At 35.9% G+C, this 21446-nt stretch overlaps 1 protein-coding gene across 16 annotated transcripts in view; it reads right to left on the bottom strand.

Annotated features, from left to right (window-relative positions):
• Positions 1-291: 291 nt before the first annotated feature.
• The window catches only part of dlg1 (MAGUK family member discs large 1), a 42494-nt gene continuing 21339 nt past the window's right edge, over positions 292-21446 (bottom strand). Inside the window, exons 1-19 of one of the 16 annotated variants that reach the window (XM_028181982.2) lie at positions 19887-20156; positions 19147-19365; positions 18570-18599; positions 17352-17579; positions 16693-16773; positions 15456-15704; positions 14789-14930; positions 13084-13349; positions 11766-11899; positions 11078-11197; positions 10542-10671; positions 9650-9758; positions 9046-9087; positions 7780-7848; positions 5580-5729; positions 4571-4743; positions 3644-3753; positions 3446-3537; positions 292-3197 (exon numbers count right to left, since the gene is read on the bottom strand). In XM_028181982.2, the coding sequence (XP_028037783.1) occupies positions 3091-3197; positions 3446-3537; positions 3644-3753; positions 4571-4743; positions 5580-5729; positions 7780-7848; positions 9046-9087; positions 9650-9758; positions 10542-10671; positions 11078-11197; positions 11766-11899; positions 13084-13349; positions 14789-14930; positions 15456-15704; positions 16693-16773; positions 17352-17579; positions 18570-18599; positions 19147-19221 (2307 nt within the window). In that variant the 5' untranslated portion in view covers positions 19222-19365; positions 19887-20156 and the 3' untranslated portion in view covers positions 292-3090. Of the gene's footprint in view, positions 3198-3445; positions 3538-3643; positions 3754-4570; positions 4744-5579; positions 5730-7779; positions 7849-9045; positions 9088-9649; positions 9759-10541; positions 10672-11077; positions 11198-11765; positions 11900-13083; positions 13350-14788; positions 14931-15455; positions 15705-16692; positions 16774-17351; positions 17598-18569; positions 18600-19146; positions 19366-19886; positions 20157-21446 lie in introns of those variants that run through there. The other 15 variants (XM_028181981.2, XM_028181980.2, XM_028181986.2 and 12 more) reach the window with 15 other exon arrangements.

A 21446-nucleotide genomic window follows, 5' to 3' on the forward strand; every position in this document is an offset into this window, starting at 1 on the left:
TAATAATCCTATCCAAAAGTATCTATGAAACCATTACTACCAGAAAATTGTTGTTTTCCATCATGTTCACTCCAAGCACACGTTTTTATTATTATTTTTTATTGCTTAGTTGGCATCTGGCATCTGCGCTGGCATCGCCGCCGGCCGCTGCCATTCCGGTGTGACTCAGCCCTTAGGGAAAGGCTCAGATATTCCAAAAAAGTATATACTTCTATTTACTATATACCTATAGGTATTGGATATCTAATAAATGAACTTGATAATTGGGTATTTGGAAAGAAAACAAGAATAGAATTTTCAACGTAAATAATTTTATTCAAACTATTCTATTGAACATCACTAACTCATGAACATTGTACATCTGCAAATATGGATAGTTTTGTTGAATATTAGTCAAAACCAATAAAAGTAAGAAGTTAATTACAGTAAAATTAATCAATTTACACATTCACATCAATAAAATTATCTTAAGTGACAAAATAAATACTCATAATATATTCTCTACTATGTAATAAAGATAAATTATTATTAATTAATACATTAGTTACCTTAAAATTAAAATAAAATATATTTACAAGTTATTTTAGGAATTAGAACAAACAAATTTTAATTATTGTTAGTTGATTATTAAAATTTTTAATATATGTCATAATTCCTTGGCAGTAAAAATTAACAAAACAGAATTTGTTGTCATTCGATAGGAAATTCATAATTAAAAACTATTTAAGTACCCTTTTATAAGAATTTGAGACTGCGTACATAAATTAAAATGAAGTACATGTCATAATTAAATCATACATTTATTTTAAATACATTATTGCAGCTTGGTATCATTTGCTCGCGTCAGTGCCCATATTTGCAGATGACTATTTAATATTCCGTAAGAAAATAAAATTCTCAATAAATAAATGACGAATACTACTTAAAAAGGTGAGATGTTACACACCGTTTTTAACACAATCTCTTACTATAAAAATGATCAACAAACAACTTTGCACCTCGCCTAAGGGGTCAAGGGGGTCATAATAGTGCAGAAATATAATATGTCATGAGATTCAATAGTTACGATACAGATTGCCGCTTTGAGCAAATAATCCTGATGTCTTAGCCTAGCCATGCGTGAGGTGGGATCGACTACTCAGCGTAACAGTACACTATTTAGTAAGATACAACATAGCGATGCAACAATTATTGGTGCACGTGATATTTTTCATGTGGGCAACTCTGTTCATGATTACTATAAATAATTCACTTTTAACATGATGAAAATTCAATGTATCTAGCAACCTGAGTAAAATAACATTTAGTATACGTTTTATAATTAATAATTAATATACAATTTACATTGTTAATTGAAGCACATTTATATAAGACTTTGTCAAATAAAATAAATTATACATTAATCTAAAACTCGATACAAACATTGAATTCGAATAATAGCCATAGTCAATAAAATATATATTACGCTCGATCAAATAAAGCACGATCGTTTCCTAAAACTGCTAGTCGATAACGAATGATTGGTCAACAATTTTATGCACAAGTGATAATTTACACGTTTATCGGAAACAAGTAATTAGAAAAAGTCGGGAAGTTTCTACGAAGCCGTGAGATCGGGAAATGTGTTGAAAATCTACAAAGACACCATTGAATCATACGACCGGGATGTAGAACGGGCATCTTAGCTCACATACCATCCCAGGCGAACGACAGTTCGCGATGCGACACAAAGCGCCTATACTTACTATGAGCGAGACGCGATGTCACTGCATTTTTGTGTTGTGTAATGCGTGGTTTCTAGAAAAAAAAAAATGATTCGACCGCACCTTATACAGTATAAAAAATTGTAAACGTTGACACACATATTTTTAAATTATAAGGTGTTTTATACGTTATTGGAATTACTTGTGGTTTAATTTAGTCTTTTTATTATATGACTAATATTTAGTTGTTTATCAGAACACTGTAAGTGAAGTTATCGAAATGACGGATATAAACGCGAAATCAAGCAGTAGTGTTTTTAATCTTTGTACTAAAATATCTATATGAACTAAATAATAATCATCTTATGACTTAGCGTACCTTTACAAGCCAGTTTAAAGAAAACTGTTAAAATTGAATCAGACCGTACGAATAACACTTTGTCAATTCTATTATTTATACTATTATAAAGCTTCGGTAAATCGTCATTAATAAGACCATAGACGTTTACAGTTTTCGTTTGAAAGTTTCGACAGGCTCTTATTGCATAAGTTGAGGCGATATCTACTATATAACTACTTTTATCTCACTTTTTCCATACCGTATCAATTTTGATGAATCATTCAAAACCACTTTGTGAACGTATCTCGGTCCCTAAAATATAAACGGCTCTGTGTCGCGTCGCATAGCATCGTATTGACGCATTTGTCTCTCACGTGAACTTAGAGCTTGTACACATTTGGCGTTTGTGTCATTAGTATTTGACACACTTGCACTAAGAGCATTGGCTCAATCTGGAAGTTGACTGATTTCTTTCGAAAGGCTTCTCTGCTGTTACTATTAAAGACGATAGAAACAGAGACAAGAGAATTTTGGTGCTTCAATCAATATTACAAAAAAAAATCCTTACTAAGGAGGAATCGCCTGACATTAAACAGCTTGTAGCGTTTGTTTTTTATTTCGATAAACAATAAATCAGATCGCTCCATTTTCAAAGTTCGGAAAAGCACTTCGCGTGTGTAAATTAAAGCCGACTCATAAAACTCTTATTCCGAGACGCCTAATGTGTACGAGCTGTAGCTAAAAGCAATAAAACGCGCTTACCGAGGTGCGTGCGTCTACGCGCGTACTATTACGTAATTCGGACCTTTCGGTTCTTAATATGCGCGTTTCCATGGCGCTTGTTCCTAACGACTAATGTGAACTAGCTGTTGTCATTAATTATAAAACGCGGCCGACGACTGCGACTCGCAGAGCGCCGGCAACACCACTAGGGACGCACAAACAACAAGGGAGTCGCACATTGCGTGCTAACAATGGCGAGTGATACTCGAGGCACTATGATAAGTAGTAAAGTGTACCGGGCGGTCGGTCGGGGCTCACGGGGGCTCACAGGGGCTCGCGGCGCGGCACCCACACGGACGGGCCGCTCTCCGCCGCGATCACCGCCTTCACCTTCGAGTATATCTCTTCCGGCGTGTCGCCCGTCACCACGGCTGTGAATCACACGCACCGGAATAACATATCAAATAACTTATCAGAGCTTAAAATTTTTTATTATATAGCTTGAAACTGTTGTTAATACCGGGACTCAGAAATTATACTGCATAAAACTTCAGCGGTAGGCAGCGGCTTGGCTCTGCCCCTGGCATTGCTGAAGTCCATGGGCGGCGGTAGCCACTCACTATCAGATGGGCCATGCGCTCGTCTGCCTACAAGAGCACAAAAAAAAAAAGAAACTAACCAGTAAAATATTCAGCGAATTCTTGCTCCATTTTAAGGGCACGTTCATAAGTTTTCTTCGCTTGTTCTTCTGTCATTCTCTTGTTCATTTCCCTGCGAATTTTGTAACGTGATATCATCATACAAAATACAAAAAGATCATTTCATCTACACCCAGTTTTGTATGTTTTTCTGTAGGTACCCAAAAAAATATACTTACATTATAGACTCTACACTCTTTGGTTTGATAAATATGGCAATAGGGAATAGTTGTGCTACTTGCAATCTCTTGATTGCGTTACCGCTGACGTCCAAAATGCAATGCTTGCCCTGCAAAAAAACCCACATTATTTTACGTATGAGATGAATTCAAGAAAATTAACTTTTAACAATGATTTCAATGACAACGTGCATGAAGCGAACACGCCAGGTTGGATAAGTTTCAGAGTTTCTGAGATAATGGTTTTTTCGGTATCGAATCTGAACTAAGCGCTCCAGTGTCTAGTTTACTCGCGTCAAACTCTTATCGGGACAAAACCAAAATGCATGCAATAAACACGAGAAAATACGGTGTCTTTCGTAAGTTCTTCGAGTTATGTACTATTTTTATTTGGGTTTATCTATTGAGATGTAGGGTTCGAAGCGATTATTCAATGTGGACAGCAGATATCACTTGCATTTTATAACCAGTAATTTCATAAGTTCAAGCTTTTAAAACATACTAGTTGTTCCCCCGGAAATTCGACTAAATTATTTGAAATTATAAGTTTGTACACTATAATGATTATATTGTCAAAGACTATTTATTACACTTCTGTAATCACAGATTTCGCCAAGACCACACTTTAGACAATTATTTATATTAATAAAGACAAACAATATTTAATCTATTCTCAATTTGACCACAGACTATGCTAATAGTATGCACGCGTGTGTGTGTGTCAAATACATGGTAGTGTGTGTAATGTTTTTTTTATTGATGTAATTTATTTTTTATGCATAATTTAAAGAAATATTTACATTCTGCATTCTCCTTGTCTATATTTTCTTTATGTGTGGGAAGTTTCATACTCATCCGTCCGCGTAATTTTCGTAAAAAAGGCGTACAAAGTTTTTGGTTCACGTATAAATACATAGATAGATATACCTTCTCGGCGACTTCTCGCACGGATGCCACGGACGTTCCGTACAGATTGTCGTTGTACTGGCCGGCCTCGATAAACAGGTGATTCTGGATGTCGCGCTCCATCTGCTCGCGGCTGGCCACGAAGTGGTAGTCCCGCCCATCCACCTCGTAGTCGCGTCTGGGCCGTGTCGTATCTATCAACATATATATATATATATATTTTCCAACCTAAGCTGATAGCCTTGAGAGGCTATTTCAGCGTAACCTTAACTAGTAGGTGAACTCGCGGGGCTCAAACCTGACGACGTTGCTAACATGAGCCGTTGATAACATGAGCAAGAGCCGTGCTTCGCAGAATCTACCAGCAGATCGGAAACGCGAGCCACTGAGAAGTTCCGGCGAGAAACTCAGTGGGCTGTGTCTGTGGGTTAATTTACTCGTCGAGCCCTTCGTCGCAAGCGACGGGTTCGACGAGACCGATGACCGGTACTTGAGGTAACTAAAAGCACCGTTAGTGGATCGGCGTGTACATATTATTACAAATTCAATAAAAATCGTAAAATGGTCATGTTCAAATTTTTTAGTCCGCACGGGTAGGTACCACCACCCTGCCTGTTTCTGCCGTGAAGCGGCAGATATAAGTTATCGCAAGCTGGGTGGCGGTATTTACGTTGTAGATATCTATTGGCCCCGGTAACCACTTAACACCAGGTGGGCTGTGAGCTCGTCCACCCATCTAAGCAATAAATAAAAAAAAGTTCCATACAGCATTGCTTCATTATTCATAATCGTTAAGAAAAATTTCTACTTCTTCAAAATTTTTGTATAATGTCTATAGTACACCGCAACATACCTGTTATATTTTTATATTTTCCAGAATTAATGTAAATTAAACGGTTGTCTGGAAGAGATCGCTTTTAGCGACAAGACCGCCTATTGTACAAATTTATCTGCTTTTTGACTGTTTTTTGAATGTGAATTGTGGTTGGTGTGCAATAAAGTATATTCTCTCTCTCTTTATATTACTCACGAGGCACGCAGCTTCCAAACTTGTCAGGGAACTCGGAAATGAGGTCGTCGTTTATTCTATCTTTCAATGGGCCCAATATGATCACGGGCCGAGTGTACGCGATCGTCAACTGCTGAACTGTTTCATAAGACAACACCGTCTCGTCTTGACCTGTAAACATTCACGCGCAGTACACATCAGTTTTAATCACATTTAACGTGTAATCATTACGTGGTATCACTAAAGTAATCATTACGTGGTATCACTAAGCTGTTCCCTTGAAACCAACCAGGAATTATTTGTAGATTTCAATTTCGTGCTACCCGTGTTGTATGTAGCAAATCCGTGCCATACCCGTGCCATACAAATTTATGTTTTTTTTTCAACATCAAAAAGCCATTTCAAATGATTATGGTTATACACAGAGATCAGCGTATCACAGCGATATTTGTTTGATATATATAATATAAATGTGTATTTATAGTTATGAAAATTATTCTATGATATAATTGTATCTATTCAATGGAAACTACCTAAATTATTAAATATTTCGTTTTACTGGTATCTAGTCCACAAGCATTCTCTAGACTAACTCGAATGGTTTCACTACAAACTTATTTCGTAAAATATGTATTGTATTGAGAGAGAAAAAAAAAACACTTCACGAAAAACTTTATTTGGCAAAGCAATAACTTTTGCTATTCATTTAGAACCTGATTTAAAGTCATTTATAAGTACATGCTTTTTCGTAAAATCTTAAAACGTAATTTAGAACATTGTCATATTGAAGCCAGAAATATAAAAGAAGACATATTTATGTAACAATTTTCTATTATACTTTAAGTTCGACAATTAAATCCATTCATCATTAGAGTGGTCTGGCTAGAATACAAAAATCAATGTAATTCAATAAAAAAAAATTAAACACGTTAAAAAGCAATGTAGTATGTCATATATCACAGCTGAAGACGAACATAAAGTAACATAAGGCTTTGAAAAAATTTACAGCGTCCCCTATTACGTTTTGAAGCGACAAAAAACTAAATCTATAAATAAACCAGCAGAGCGTATTTGACAAACTGTAAACAAAGCTCGCATGAGAATGTCGCGTCTCGCGTACCGTGACTCGTAACTAGTGAGCGACATGCGTGCGTGGAGTGAGCATGCGCGTGACGCGCCAAGCTAAGGTCTGTGTGCTTAGTGCGAGTTCTTTAACGCCCTCGATAGCGTAACAGTTAATTTAAAGTATGGAGTTGGAACGTTTGCCTACGTTTGCCGCTAGGGGCGCTGCTCCCACTGCATACAAATTTGAGTTAACTTTACGCTATCGGGAACGTTAAAAAACTCGCACTAAGCACACTGTTCAATCGGAACGCACAGCCGAAAGTATTGTGTCGTGTCGGACTGTATTCATTATGCGAAAGCGTCTTTTAATCGATTCCGTCATCGCATATCGTCTTTTCGCATTAAAAGTGTACAATTTCCAAAAATATTCGAAATTGAGTTAATATGCGGAATCATTTGGTAACACCAGTATTTTTCTCATAAATACTATCAAAAGAGCGTCGTTTAGTGTTTTTTTTAGTTTACTTATGTATTGACTGCTATTAACAAAATTAATAAATAATTTTATCTTACTTTAAAAGACAGATAACTTAACTGGTAAAAAATAAGAAATAAATGTTGTAAAGATGATTAATATTAAAAATATCACATGTTAAACCTTTAAAACACTCTCCTGTAAAATTAGTAAGTTTTGAGATTATACAGTTTTAATGCGAGAAGACGATAATGTCAGCGATCAGTGACGTTTTCGCACAATCGGGCGTCAGATACCGCACAACGCTGCGGTGTGCGTTCCGACGGACAAAGCTCTAAGCACGACGCGTGTAGCGTGTCCTCGTGTGCTTCCAGTGGCCCGCGCGCTGCCCGCTCACTCAGACCGAGCCTGCGCCCCCCTAACACCATTCTAATGATCCAAACAATCTCGTGAGCACGATGGTCAGAGTTTCGAGTGCGGAGAGGCTATTAGATATAATCGCGTTTTATGAAATCAAAAAAAGGTAAAACAACTGAACGAAAGAAATGTCAAATAAACAAAATAAAATTGGAGTGTTATTTGAATGAAAACTACATTTCTAATTGATGATCATAACCAGAATGCGGGAGGTAAGGTATCGGCTACTGCACTCGCAAGCTACGCCTCACTCCCAAAACTTACTCTCGTCCTCGAGATATATGAGCGTTATCTCCTCCATCATGGGAAGTTCCACTCGATACAAGATTTCTCCTATACGTACAAAAATTAATGTTACATATACTTCAAACATGTACGTACACCGTTTTACGGAGGGGGGGGCGAACCGGAAGGAAAAAAAAAAACTACGGAGCCACAGACTCGCTCTAATTGTCCGAAACATCCTGCTCGATTCGAAACTATATTTATACAGAATCGTGAATAGCGCCCAATAAAATAAATAGCAACTCAAAATACGTTTGTCGAATGAGTGATTGAAGTCGTGTCCGTATCGGTATCGGGTTAGGCAACTAGAAGCACGGGACTGAGGCCGGACGAGTCTCAAACCAACCCGCGTGCTCGCTGCGACCCGTTCGTAATGCCGACATTAACTACGTGTTCAACATCCATTATATTCACTGAGCTCTTCCCAAGCAAACCGTGTTCACACGAATTTTCGGAATCTGACACGATTTTTTTTAACACAACCAATTAAAAATGGCATCATTATAATGTTTTAACATAACCAATTAAAAATAGCATCATTACATATATTTTTTTTATTATTTCTTCGCTATAACTACAATATAAACATACCGAATTAAATGTTTATCTGTCGCTTGAGAATTCCGAAAACTTATTATTAGCATCGGATACTTTCGAATGAATCAAAAGTACAAGACCGACCGCATGGGAAGAGCTCTTTGTAAAATACAAAAACTAACTAAACACAGATAATTAATTAGCCGCCGGGCCGTTGTCAGAAAACAACGACAAGCGACAAAGTTACGGCGGGAAATGAAAAACATTGCCAAGATTTCTTTTTTTTTTTTTTTTGTTAGGCGACACCATGCTCTTCCATGAATACTACAAAGCAACAGTTTACTCACACTTATCCGGTACGGTTTAAGAATACCGAGTATTGTAAATAGTACCTACACGCTGAATCGTTTCGATAAAATAATAATAATTTTATTTAACATTAGCCATAATAATAATTGTGAGTTGTACGAAGAGTTAAATGTAAATTAATTGAAATAAAATAAGAAAATACATTTGACTAAAACAGTTCGTCTTTTAAGACTCAATCGTTGTTAGGTAAAGCATAGCTTTAATGTAAAGACAACCCATCTTCAGACAGATTGGTTGTTAGCGGCCGCACGAAATAAAAACTGCGTAATGACCTACATACATTTAATAGCAAAATGGCAAATATATATATATGATCGAGGGCGGACATTGTGCACTTACCGTCAGCGTTAGCGTCCTCCTGCGTGTAACAAAGCATGAAAGCTGTAACAAATTGTATTATTAGTTTTTTTTTAGCCCGTCGCATATTATAAAGTATAATACTTTCTCTTTCTCGCGCGAACGTTAGAAGAGGACGAACGGTACAGGTCGTATAATATGCGGCCCGAGCTAAACAGCTTCGTTGATGAACGATCTATTAACTATTTTTAGTTGTTAAGATGTTTTCAACTTACAGTAGGAAATTTAATTCCAATAATTTTTAATTCGCGTTCACATAAAATTTATAATTTTCCTTGCCAAATTTTCACAGTGAGAGTATAAATTAGTGTACCCAAGCGATTATAAGTGGGAGCCGATGAGTCGAAATCCCATGTTAGTAGTGCAAAATTGTACATGGTTTTTATAGTATAAAGCTCTATAGTTTCTAAGTTTCAATTAATTAATTTGACCATCAAATTAACAAATTTGTTGCATGTAAGTATCATATTTTTTCTTAAAATGCAGTGCTCTTGACTAAAACATGTGTTTATATAAAAATAATTATGAAAACTTCATACCGTCAAAAATATGAATGTGTTGAAAAAATACTTTAAAAACGACTTACGTTCTTGATCGGAACCATCTTCAGATTTGCCGTCTTCTCGACTCTTCATGAATGGGAATTTTCTACTGAAAGATAAAGTTTTCTTTTTCCTTTCCAGAGTGGATTGGCTCTTGAAAAAGAAAATTTTGATTAAATCATTTGATGATTAGTATTTTTGGGAAATTACAAAGTTCGAATATCGTGCCAGCCAAGGTGTCTCTTAAGAAAATACATAAAATAGGCTTTATTAAACAAGTTGCACTATCAGGAAGCACATGCTCTGTTGCTTTTAGATTTAATATAATTTTGAGGTAATCGTGACCTAAAAACGACACTGTACTTGTTGGTGTATTCAGACCAAGTGGTTTGCTAAAATGGTATGTTTTCAGTATGTGATCCACCACTGGGCGTCGATTTAACCTTTGAAGGTACCAGTAGTGTAAGTCAATAAAACTATAATGCTCGTTCGAATTTAGGGGCTTACTCTCCCTTAAACAGAATCCTTTGGGACTACATTAATGTCCTCGGTAGCGCGGCGGTCTCCGTCAACGTTCCTTCGGAGTTATCCAATTGCGCTGAACTAATTTTAAGTGAAATAGATGTTTTTTCTAATTGTCTCACAAAATCTGTCGCGGATCATGTCTCAATTAAATATAAATTAATCTTAAGCAATCAATCAAATGTAATCAAATCTTAGTTTTACAATTTTTTGTTATTTTTGTTTTTAATGCACTGTCGATTGCACCTGTAATTGTGGTGACATCGGCCATGAACTTTTGTTAATTTGTCAATGTTTTGTATTGATGATCACTTTGTTGGTGCAACTTAATAAATAAATAAATAAAATATATAATACTGATTTACATTGACCCCAACCTAGTGAGTTGGATGAGGATAAAACAAAAATACTCACCGTACTGACCGGTGTACCCTGTCCCTGGAATTTAACTTGTCGATCGCGTGCCCGCTGTTTTCTTTCCCATCGACGTTTCGAAGGAATTATACCGATAGCATCGGTGTCCACTTTATCCTGACCCAGCCTTCTGGAACATTGATTTATAAATTTGCAAAACAGTGACATTGACATCTGACTTTGTGTGATGCTGAAACAACTATCTCTAAAATGAAACTAAAATTTATAATCAAGTTGGTATGTGTTGCTGTGTAGCATTCACGCATTTCCAGACTAAATTAAAAAAAAAGGGTGGACGAACTCACGGCCCTCCTGGTATTAAGTGGCTATCGGAACCCATAGACATTTACAACACAAATGCCACCACCCGCCTTGAGACATGATTCCGAAGGTCTGAGTATTTTGACTTTATACATAGTTTGAAAGTTTAAAGTTTGGATTGTTGTCAATGTGACAGAGTTAATGACATAAGTAATATGTGCGATGATGCTTATTAGTCCATCGGTTAGGCTATATTATACAAGAAACCAGCGTACCTGGCTTGCCACCATTCGTCATCGGACGCATTTGTAACATGCAATATATCGCCATATCGAAACGGCAATCCTCTCGAAGGTAGACCATCGTCTCGAATGGGGTCGTAGTCAAATAATGCTCTGTAAACGATAAGAAAAATAATTAAAAAAGCGTGGACACAATGAAAGCACTAACACTATGAAACTTTATGAAAATCACGAAGACCACTTATCAACCTACATTATAGATGGATCTGTCATGATCCCTTGTGGATAAATGTGATGTTTGAAATATATCCATTTATTGTAACAAATAGTGTACTATGCTAACAAATTCCCTGAAGTGGGTACAAAATTCCAAGTTAGTTGGATGCACAACCTGCAGATCCTTAGAACAGGAAAAGGGAAAATCTTCTCTTCAGAAAACATTTCGTATATAAAATTAAAAGTAAATAAAATTATTGATCTAACTCATTCCATATCACACAAAAAAATACCAATTAAAAATGTATTAAATAAGCACACATGATTGACATTTCTACTGCATGTTTTCCCATTACTCTCCCATAAACTCAGAAAGTTTTTACTTTAAAAGGCCCACAACCACAGAGTTTTTATGCTATTAACAATATAAGTATGATGTAAACTTTTATCACACACATTACACAATTTTATTACATGATTTTCGTTTTGTTTTTTTATAACCTACCTTACATACAAGGATCGTTTTTGAGATGTCCGTAATAGCGTATGATGTTGTTTCAATTCATTGATTCGTGCTTCAAACTTATTGTATTCTTGTGGACGATACACAACAGTCAATTTAACAATTTGACCCGTGCTCTAGAAAAAGAATTACATATCTCTTGTTAATATTTTACTCTGCATTCTAGTATCATACAAAACACATTGTTAAAAAAGTTAGAATGCTTCATTATACACATTATTATTTTACGGCGCTGTTGCATGATCACGGGTAAATTAAGTGTAGAGAACTCAAGAAATGTGAAATCATTCCGTCATTACCTATGCAAGTGTAATGTTCGTTCACGCGGCCCGTACACACAATCTCCAGGTCATCTTAACGACAGCCGAAATCTAGAAATGATGCGTGAGTATCTTAAGGAAGCATCAGAACGCTACTTTGATAAAGCGGCACGACACGATAACTTTTTTATCGTAGTCGTCTAATTATTTATCTATGTCTTGTTGGATACTCCGAATCCGCTCTCGGTGCTTTTAGGCTCTCCAAGCAACAGGCAGCGTCGTCGCCTAACTAGCCCATAGACACAGCCCACTGAAAATCTCTCCGGACCTTCTCAGTGGACCGCGATTCCAATTCGGTGGTAGATTCATTGAAGTACCGCTCTTGATAGGGTTAATGTTAGCAATTCTTTCGGGTTGAGCCCGTGAAGATCACGTACCGGTCCGCGCGTAATTGGAATAGTCTCTTAAGCTACAAACGATTGGGTAGGAAAAAATGCAATCATTCCAAGAACACGTTAAATAATAGTGTGTATAGTGAGATGAAGAAAGTTCAAAACAATTAATGTTTTAATTGAAAAAATTCGAGATGGGCCACAAAAGCAGTATATTGAACTATTGATCATGCAAAAATATGCATGCTAGTGCAGTTTTCCTAGACTTATCCATCTTGAGTACTAGTTGCATGATACCAGTCCTGTTTTTTTCTGGTGTATAGTAATCCCGCGTTTTTTTTTTACAGCTTGGATGGGTGGACGAGCTCACAGACCACCTGGTGTTAAGTGGTTACTGAGGCCCATAGACAACTATAATGTAATGCAAATGCGCCACCCACCTTGAGATATCAGTTCTAAGGTCTCAGTATAGTTACAACGGCTACCCCGCCCTTCAAACCGAAACGCAATACTGCTTCACGACAGAAATAGGCAGGGTGGTGGTACCTACCCGTGCGGACTCGCAAGAGGTCCTACCACCAGTACCTGATGTCTTGATATGCGCAGCGACGTTTACCTTATGTCTATGAATAAGACATGGAACAGTACCTTCAGGGCTTTGGCGGCCTGTTCGTGTGTGGCGTGCGATATGTCAAGATCGTTGACTGCGAGCAGACGGTCTCCTCTCCGTAGAGCGCCGGACCTCTCCGCAGGTCCGCCGGCCAACAGGAAAGAAACGTAGATGCCGTGCCCGTCTTCGCCACCGACGATGTTGAACCCCAGGCCCGAGGGACCTTTCTCCAACTCCACCACGCGTACCTCCTCGCCGCCGTCCGTTGCGTCTTCGCGTCGGAGAGAATTTGCTGCGCTCGATGCTGTTTTTATTTTCATGATTACATTATTCCTTGTTAAATGTGCACATTTTTCTTACAATGTTTCAAACTTAAAAAGGTTTTTTTTTTTTAAAAGACATAGTAACCAAATCTTAGTAATGTATTTGGCAGTGTTGTTACTGTGGTGGTAACCAGAGCCCACTGAGTTTCTCGCCGGATCTTCTCAGTGGGTCGCGTTTCCGATCCGGTGGTAGATTCTGCGAAGCACTGCTCTTGCTAGGGTCAGTGTTAGCAACTCTCCGGTTGAGCCCCGCGAGCTCACCTACAAACGTTAGGGTGAAGCTGAAATAGCCTCTCAAGGCTATCAGCATAGGTAGGAAAAAAAAAAAAAAAAAGGTAACCAGTTAATATAAAGAGGCAGTGGTTCTGTGCGAGAAAAGTTTTTATGGTTGAGCAGGTAAATCAATTTTGTCAGATCATATTGTTGGGTTTTTAATATTTACTAGTGGTCCCTTGGTAGTCGAAATTCGACTATAATTAATTGAAATTATAAATTTAAACATTATTATGGATCTATTGTCGGACTATTATTTTACTTCCTATAATATAACCTATAATATTTAAAATAATATTAAAGACAAACAATATTAATCTATTCTCAATCTGACCATAGACTTTAAGCAATAATAAAAGTTGTACAATAAACGAAAAGTATTTAAGTGCGTCAAATACATGATAGTGTGTGTCACGTTTCTTTTATTGATTCAATGTATTTTTAAAGCATAATTTTAAAAAATTATAGCATTCTGTACTGCCTCTCTATATTCTCTAAAGTGTGGGAAATTTCATACTCCTCCATCCACGCAATTTTCGTAAAAAGGGGTACAAAGTTTTTGCCTTACATATCTTAATATATATAAATCTCGTGTCACAATGTTTGTCCTCAATGGACTCCTAAACCACTTAACCGATTATAATAAAATTCGCACACCATGTGCAGTTCGATCCAACTTGAGAGATAGGATGGTTTTTATTTCGATGAATGGTCGCAATATTTATTAATTAACAATAAAATGATTTCTTATGTTGATTTTTGTTATTAATTGTAAGTTTTATAAGTCTAAAACAGATGGCGCCTTAAATCAGTTTTTACAGACAATTGTTATACTGTGACTTTAATATCTCATAGATGGCGCTGTGCTAAAAATACCAACGTTTCACATAAGCTACAATTTAATGGCATAAGCACCACGTGTTTTTGAGGCTAAAGTATAAGTGAAATTTATTTCGTAGTAAACGCAATACAGTGAAATCTAATTGTTCTTACGTTGTCAATTTTTGGTATTAGCATAAGCGGCCGCGAGTGATTTAGAAACAAAAACCTAAGCCACAGCCACAGCAACGTGTGGCCGGGTCCGCTAGTTAATATATAGATATCGTTAGATGGGATAGGTAATAATAGTAATATAATGCTGCCTTACGTGTGTTAGCTCGAGAAGTGCGCGGTGAGGGTTGTCCGTGTCTCGGCCCTGGTACCAAAACTAGCAGCACGCGTTCTCCTGTTGCCTTTAATGCGGCCACGGCATCCTCGTGTGTCACGTTATCCAAATTGACATCTCCGTTCTGTTTATTTATTTCCAATATTATAATCGACCGCAATAATTAGAGATGAAACGGATATCCGGTAACTATCCGGTATCCGGCCTATCCGGCCATGTTTTCAGTATCCGGCCGGATTACGGATAGTAAAATTTAAGAAAATCTCATGGTAATGCAAAAGGCAAATAATACCACAATAGGCTATGGACAGCTTTTATTTTTATAATCGCACTTCAAAAGTGATTGTTTTATCAATTAGTTTGTTTAATACTCAAAATTAACCAGTGGCAAATTGTGGTGAATGAATACAAATCGTCGTCATACTGAGTTGTCGCGATCTCCGCTTACGTGTGACAACACCCGAACGAGCACGAATATTTCCAAAAGTTGATTTGATTTTGATTTGAAAAAAAAAAGGACCGAATATCCGGCACTCCGGCCTCGCAGCTTGCCGACTATTCGGTATCTGGTATCCGGCCAAACCACTATCCGTTTCATCTCAAGCAATAATTATATTTGTAGTTCAATAAAACAGGCTGGATTACTTACAGAAGTGTTTTTGACCATTAGCAATTTATCACCAACTCTTAGTCGTCCATCTTGATGCGCAGCGCCGCCGGCCATGATTTTAGTAACGTAAATGCCGTTGTCACCGGGTATGTGTTGGTTACCGAGTCCGCCTGCTATACTGAAGCCCAAGCCAGAGCCACCTTTTATAAGTTCTATTTCCACAGATTCCTCTTTGTTTGACACTTGTGACACGTTTAGGGTATCTTCTATAGCTCGACGTCGCACTTTCTGTAAATTGTAAGCAGTGTAAATATATATGTATTCACGTAATTAATCCTCAATAAAGAAACACATAAAAGCTATAATAAACAATAATTTTAATTTCCAAAAATATTTTTAAGTACATGAATGTTCATCTGAAGTATTCTGAAATGCAATACAGGTGCAAGAATTTAATGATATGAAATTCCTTGTGAATGATGACGTGTCATTAACGTTTTTATGCTTTACTGGATTTTTTTAAGTGGGAAGCATTGCAGTTGGTCTGCAGCCCTTTTTAGGGCCTGTGCACACTACGTTTTTTAAACGCGCCGTCGACGCGCGTTCGTAGCGATATAGACGCGATACGCACGCAAGTCAGACGCAGCCTGTAGACCTTTGCACACCTGTATAAATTAAAATACGCGTTTGAATCGATACAGACGCGATGCTAACGCGCGTTTGTATCAATACAGACGACAACAAACCGCTCTGTAGGATAAAAGCGTGCCGTCGACGGCGCGCTTAAGAAACGTGGTGTGCACAGGCCCTTAGCTTCATCAGGACAGAAGAAGATCGAAGGTTCAATCTGGAGGAAAACGTTTCCTGACACCTGCCTGACTGAATATATCAGAATACATAAGAATTCATACTACTTATAACATTCAAGGCATATGCTTAGGAAATTATTATGAATATTTCTGTACATTATTGTTCTGGTAGATGATATATTATTGCCATTTTAACTATGGGAACAATTTGTATACAATGGTGGGACCAACCTGTCTGGCATTTTAATATACCCTATTACCACCACTATATGTAAGAACAAGAATGTCCTTGGTCACAGAGGTCATTTAACAAGACCTGACCTGACCTTCAGCAGTTGCCAGCAACAATTCTAGGAAGCTCATTTGTGGAAACCGCTTTTCTTATCAATATGGTTCCGGCACAGCATTAATGTAGGTGATTTCTAAGAATAGGCATGATTCTAAGGCTAGTAATAATAATTACTTACCAATCTCACAGTACTACCAGCCTTTTTCAGTGCATCAACCGCTTCAGCATGTGTCACATTTTCTACATTCACATCATTCACCTATAAAAAGAACTTAAATTGGTCATTATTTTACTATTATACCTATGTCCAAATAATTTGGCCAGCTTCTGCAGCAAAGCCGTTGTGTGTTCTTGTTTAAAAAGCAGTCATTAGTTCAATGCAACTGATGCTGTAAGTCCTCTTTACACAGATTTCACCCAGAGCATCTACATTCTAATTCCCGAATTTCCCAGTAAGTAATTAACATCAGGTTTTGTGGGCTCATCTGCCATTATACACTAATTAAACAATAACACCTTGTCATTGATTTGCAGTCAACTGCCTGCCTTTCAAGATTTTTATTTCTACAAGGTAATGTATATATATAATAAAATTGTATATTGAATAGGATGGTAATTTAGGATTTATTTTATGTTGAAAGTAGCTGTATGAGTAGATGATGGATACATTAGATTATTTTTATCTCAAAGAAATTACACTATATTTTAGAATATACTAACAATTTGAGAACACATCAATGTTTCTTTGCTTTACACATTCCCAGAAGTTTTTTCTCACATTTGGAATAAATACTACTCCAGTAAGTGTGTAAAAAAATATATGTAAAATAAACTTACCTGTAAAATAGCATCGTTAATCAGTAACTGACTGGCTGCAGCAGCACCACCAGGTATGAGCTTTGTGACATAGATATGAGGGTCATCTGCCACATGGGGATTGTCAGACCCTCCTGCAATGCTGAAGCCCAGGCCAGCACCACCAGCTCGAGACAGTGCCACCGAGAGGTAAATGTAGCCATCCTCACCCTGTGTTCTTTCATTTGCTCCACCTTCTATGCCATTAACCTGTAACTTTATTTCATTCTTTACAATTGGTTAGTATTGTATTAAATTGTTTCAAATGACTTATAAGTAAAACTACATATACAAGATTCAACAAATATTTTATTGTATGCACATTGGTGTACATCATCAACATACAATCTTCTGGGTTTATATTTTTTCAAGGGATATTCACGGCATATTAAATACAGCAGAAACTCTTTCTTGTGACATACTATGATAAAATCGCAATATCAGTCATATATTCAGTTTGATTTGTTAACTTATTAAGATTGAGAACTTCTATAACAAACTTAGTTAGCAAAATTATACATCTCTATGTAACTTTCTCTGTCTTTGAGCATTCTTATCATTTTATACGGTGCTGATAAAATATTGAAGTGTGCCAGAACTTTTAAGGAAGCCAGGCAAATAGCTGCTTAATTTTTATTTTAGCAAATATTCACTATGCAAAAAAAATTTGACTATGCAGGCAAGAAGTTAACTTCAGCTCCATCTTCATTATACAATTTTTTTTTTATTGCCCTTGTAGGCAGGCACACGGCCCACCTGATGTTGAGTGGTTATCGTCGCCCGTGGACTTCAGCAATGCCAGGGGCAGAGCCAAGCCGCTGCTTACTGCAGGGTTATCTGCATTGTTACTGCAAGGATTATCAATCCACCAGTATCTGATAATTTGCATAAATATTCTTCAAATATCAAAAGCTATTTAAAAAAATAAAGGAAACCCAAACCCATAGTCATCCTTATAAAATTTTATAACATAGTATGTATTACACAATCATGTTTATCAGTGACAAGCACTTTACATGTGTAAAGTAATGTTTCAATTAGGTTAAGTTTTTAAATCTTATCTACATAATATAGTGAATTTTTAATATTATGGCCTAATATTCACACTCATTGAGAATATTATTTTAATAAGTTAATTGTCTTTTTTGACACTACATTGTACCGAAAATATACTTTTTGAAAATTAATAAAGATTATTACCTGCTTCATTTCAGATGATGCGACGTGAGCCTGTAAGCAATATTGCAAGGTTTTTATTTTTAAACCTAAACAGTATAATTTTTTAACAAACCCAATAGTAACTAAAAAATAATAATCAAACATTACTTGCTTTGGAAAGTAAAAGTGTTTAGACAAAAAAACAGTTTTAGTTACATTTCGATAACATTTGTTAGTTCCTTAATTTTGATATTGTGAATGATAATTGATGCCTGATACTATAAAACTATAAACCATAAATTATTAAACCTATTAACACAAGAAAATATATTTTAAAGTGGGACTTGTCAACTAACTAATTTATTATTTTAAAACTATAAATATTTAGTTACTAAATATTCTAGCACTTTTCTTTGAATAATATACTAAATTATGATTTTGTATATTTCATTAAATGATTACATAATGAAAGCAATCAATTATTTTATTACATGTTTGAATGAAATTTTATTATTTGTTCAACAATCAAAGATAGCCTCATAAAGCTAATTTAAAATTTTATTGACTCACATATAGTTTGTATTGGATTTTATTGAAGGCCAACATGTTACCTACTCACCGTATCAAGATTAAATAGTGAAGAGACTTTCCGAAGAAATCCATTATGAGACTTTTTCTTCCTTCTCTCTGTCATTTTTTATAGATATTTCGCATATCCCTCAGGTCAATTATAAACAGGTGTCCATACTACGCTATGTACACTGCATGCATTGTTAGTTACACTCGTGTCCACTTTCAGCACTTTACTTGATGATGTTCAGCATGCACCATTGTCTACCTAGAACCCACAACTAACTTGCACCAAAACATTTCAAAGGTATGTAGCCTTTTCAAACAACAAGTAAGAATGTGACCTCTTTTTATGTAGACAGGTAATCCCATAACATTTAAGCTCATTATCATGTTAGCTTGGTTTTAAATTGCAGCGGACCTTATCTAATGAATGTAACAAATCGAACCGAGCCCTTTTGATAGCGAGTTAAGTAGGTAGGTAATGTATGGTTTGGTAAATAAGCGTGTTACCAACTCGTCTTCGTTGATGGTATAGTATTGTATGAATGTCAAAGCGATGAACCTTAATTAGAATGTCGGTGTTACGTTATTAGTGTGCAATTATGAAAACATAAATTTCATAATATCATGGATGTTGCAGTATGTAACATTGAACCAAAACTCTAAATTGTTATAAGCAAATCTGACTTTAAAATCGTGATTTCACCAAGATTTTAAATCGTTCCCAGAGTATAAAGAAATTACTAAACGTTTATAAATAGATTAGTGTTTATTAAATGGCCTTACTTGTGACGAAAACGAAATAGCAGCAGTTTGAATGTCAAAATTTTGTATGCAATATCATTTCACTGATTATCAATAACGAGCAGTATACTTTCAGTAATATTCGTACGTCATTGGCACTATTGTGAAATTTAACAGCAGCAATCCACAGAATGAAGAAACGTTAGCGCACATATCGCCGAAAACTTGTACTATATTTTAGGTTATAAATAGTACTACGGGACGCGAAACACCAACTTTCCGCCATTACCAACCACTTGTTGTGTATACGTCGTTTCGTTCAATCACTTTCGTCACGTCATCAATATGAAAAAGATATTTGTAAAACTTTAACGTTTACTCCAGAGATGGCACTACTAGTTGTGATTCATTATTGATTTTAGGTGAAGGTCTTAAAGTTCATTTAAAAAAAAAAAATACAAACTTATATTGTGTACATAATTAATAGGTTAATTTTTTTTGGAACCGATATGATTTGACACCGAAATGAGAACTCAAAGAAACGAAAATGAGACTTGCAAAGTAACACAAAAAAGAGACACGCACCCTTCGATCAATAATAGTACTAGATTAAGGATCAGGAACAAAAATAAGACGCTCCAGTGGCCACGTTTGCCGACACGAAAACATCTTCATTTCTTAGAAAAAAGTTTAATAATGTTATCGACTTCAGTTTATTATAAACCTTAATACTAAAACATAAAGTTTAATTACCATTGCAAAATATATGCATTTAGGTCCTTTCGTCAGAAAAAGAATATTATGGAATAAATTTAAAATGTCACTTGAACATAAAAAGTCATCAGTACGAAAATATTTATTCTAAAATGATACTTAAAGCCTAATTTATAAGGTTAAAAATATTTGTTTAAAATTTCGTGCTTATTGTATTGTGGAACTAGATGTAGTTCTTGGTATTACATTTCAATGCTCAGAACACAGTAAGTATTGAAAGACATAGAGTTGCAGAATATACATATTTGTTTTAGGTTTGTTTTGTATGGTCGCAACTATTTTTGACCGATTGAAAAAAGTAGTAGATAATATTTTACATTGCCGCTATTACAACAAATAGGTGATAAAAAATAAAATTGAATAAAGTAAAAAAAATATGAAAGGAAACACGAAACATGTTTTCCACGTATTCTTTATACAGAAGTAATTAAAACAATAATGTAGGTTTAATTACCTTTAAACAGATTCAGTTTGTTATAAAGCTGTCTTTTAGAAGTCATTTTTATATGAGCGGTTTCTTTTTTACAAATATAATGTAATCTTATATCAATGAATTTTTCTATAATCAGTTTAATTTAGGCTTATTTTATGGCTGTGTTCGTTTCCCCCAGAAAACAAATCCTTTTCAGCATATACGCTTAAAATATTTACACATACATATAAAGTTTTTTTAATACTTTTTTGCATTGATTTGCCACCACCATTGAACAATTCTAGAATTTTTATAAGGGTTCTATATTTCTTCTCAATCTTTCGCGACAATATATATCCATTGTGCACAGCGACAAGGGGCTACTAGGAAAAATAACATTATAAAATAACAAAACT

This window comes from Bombyx mandarina, chromosome 12 (assembly GCF_030267445.1).
Source record: "Bombyx mandarina strain Sakado chromosome 12, ASM3026744v2".
Lineage (NCBI taxonomy): Eukaryota > Metazoa > Arthropoda > Insecta > Lepidoptera > Bombycidae > Bombyx > Bombyx mandarina.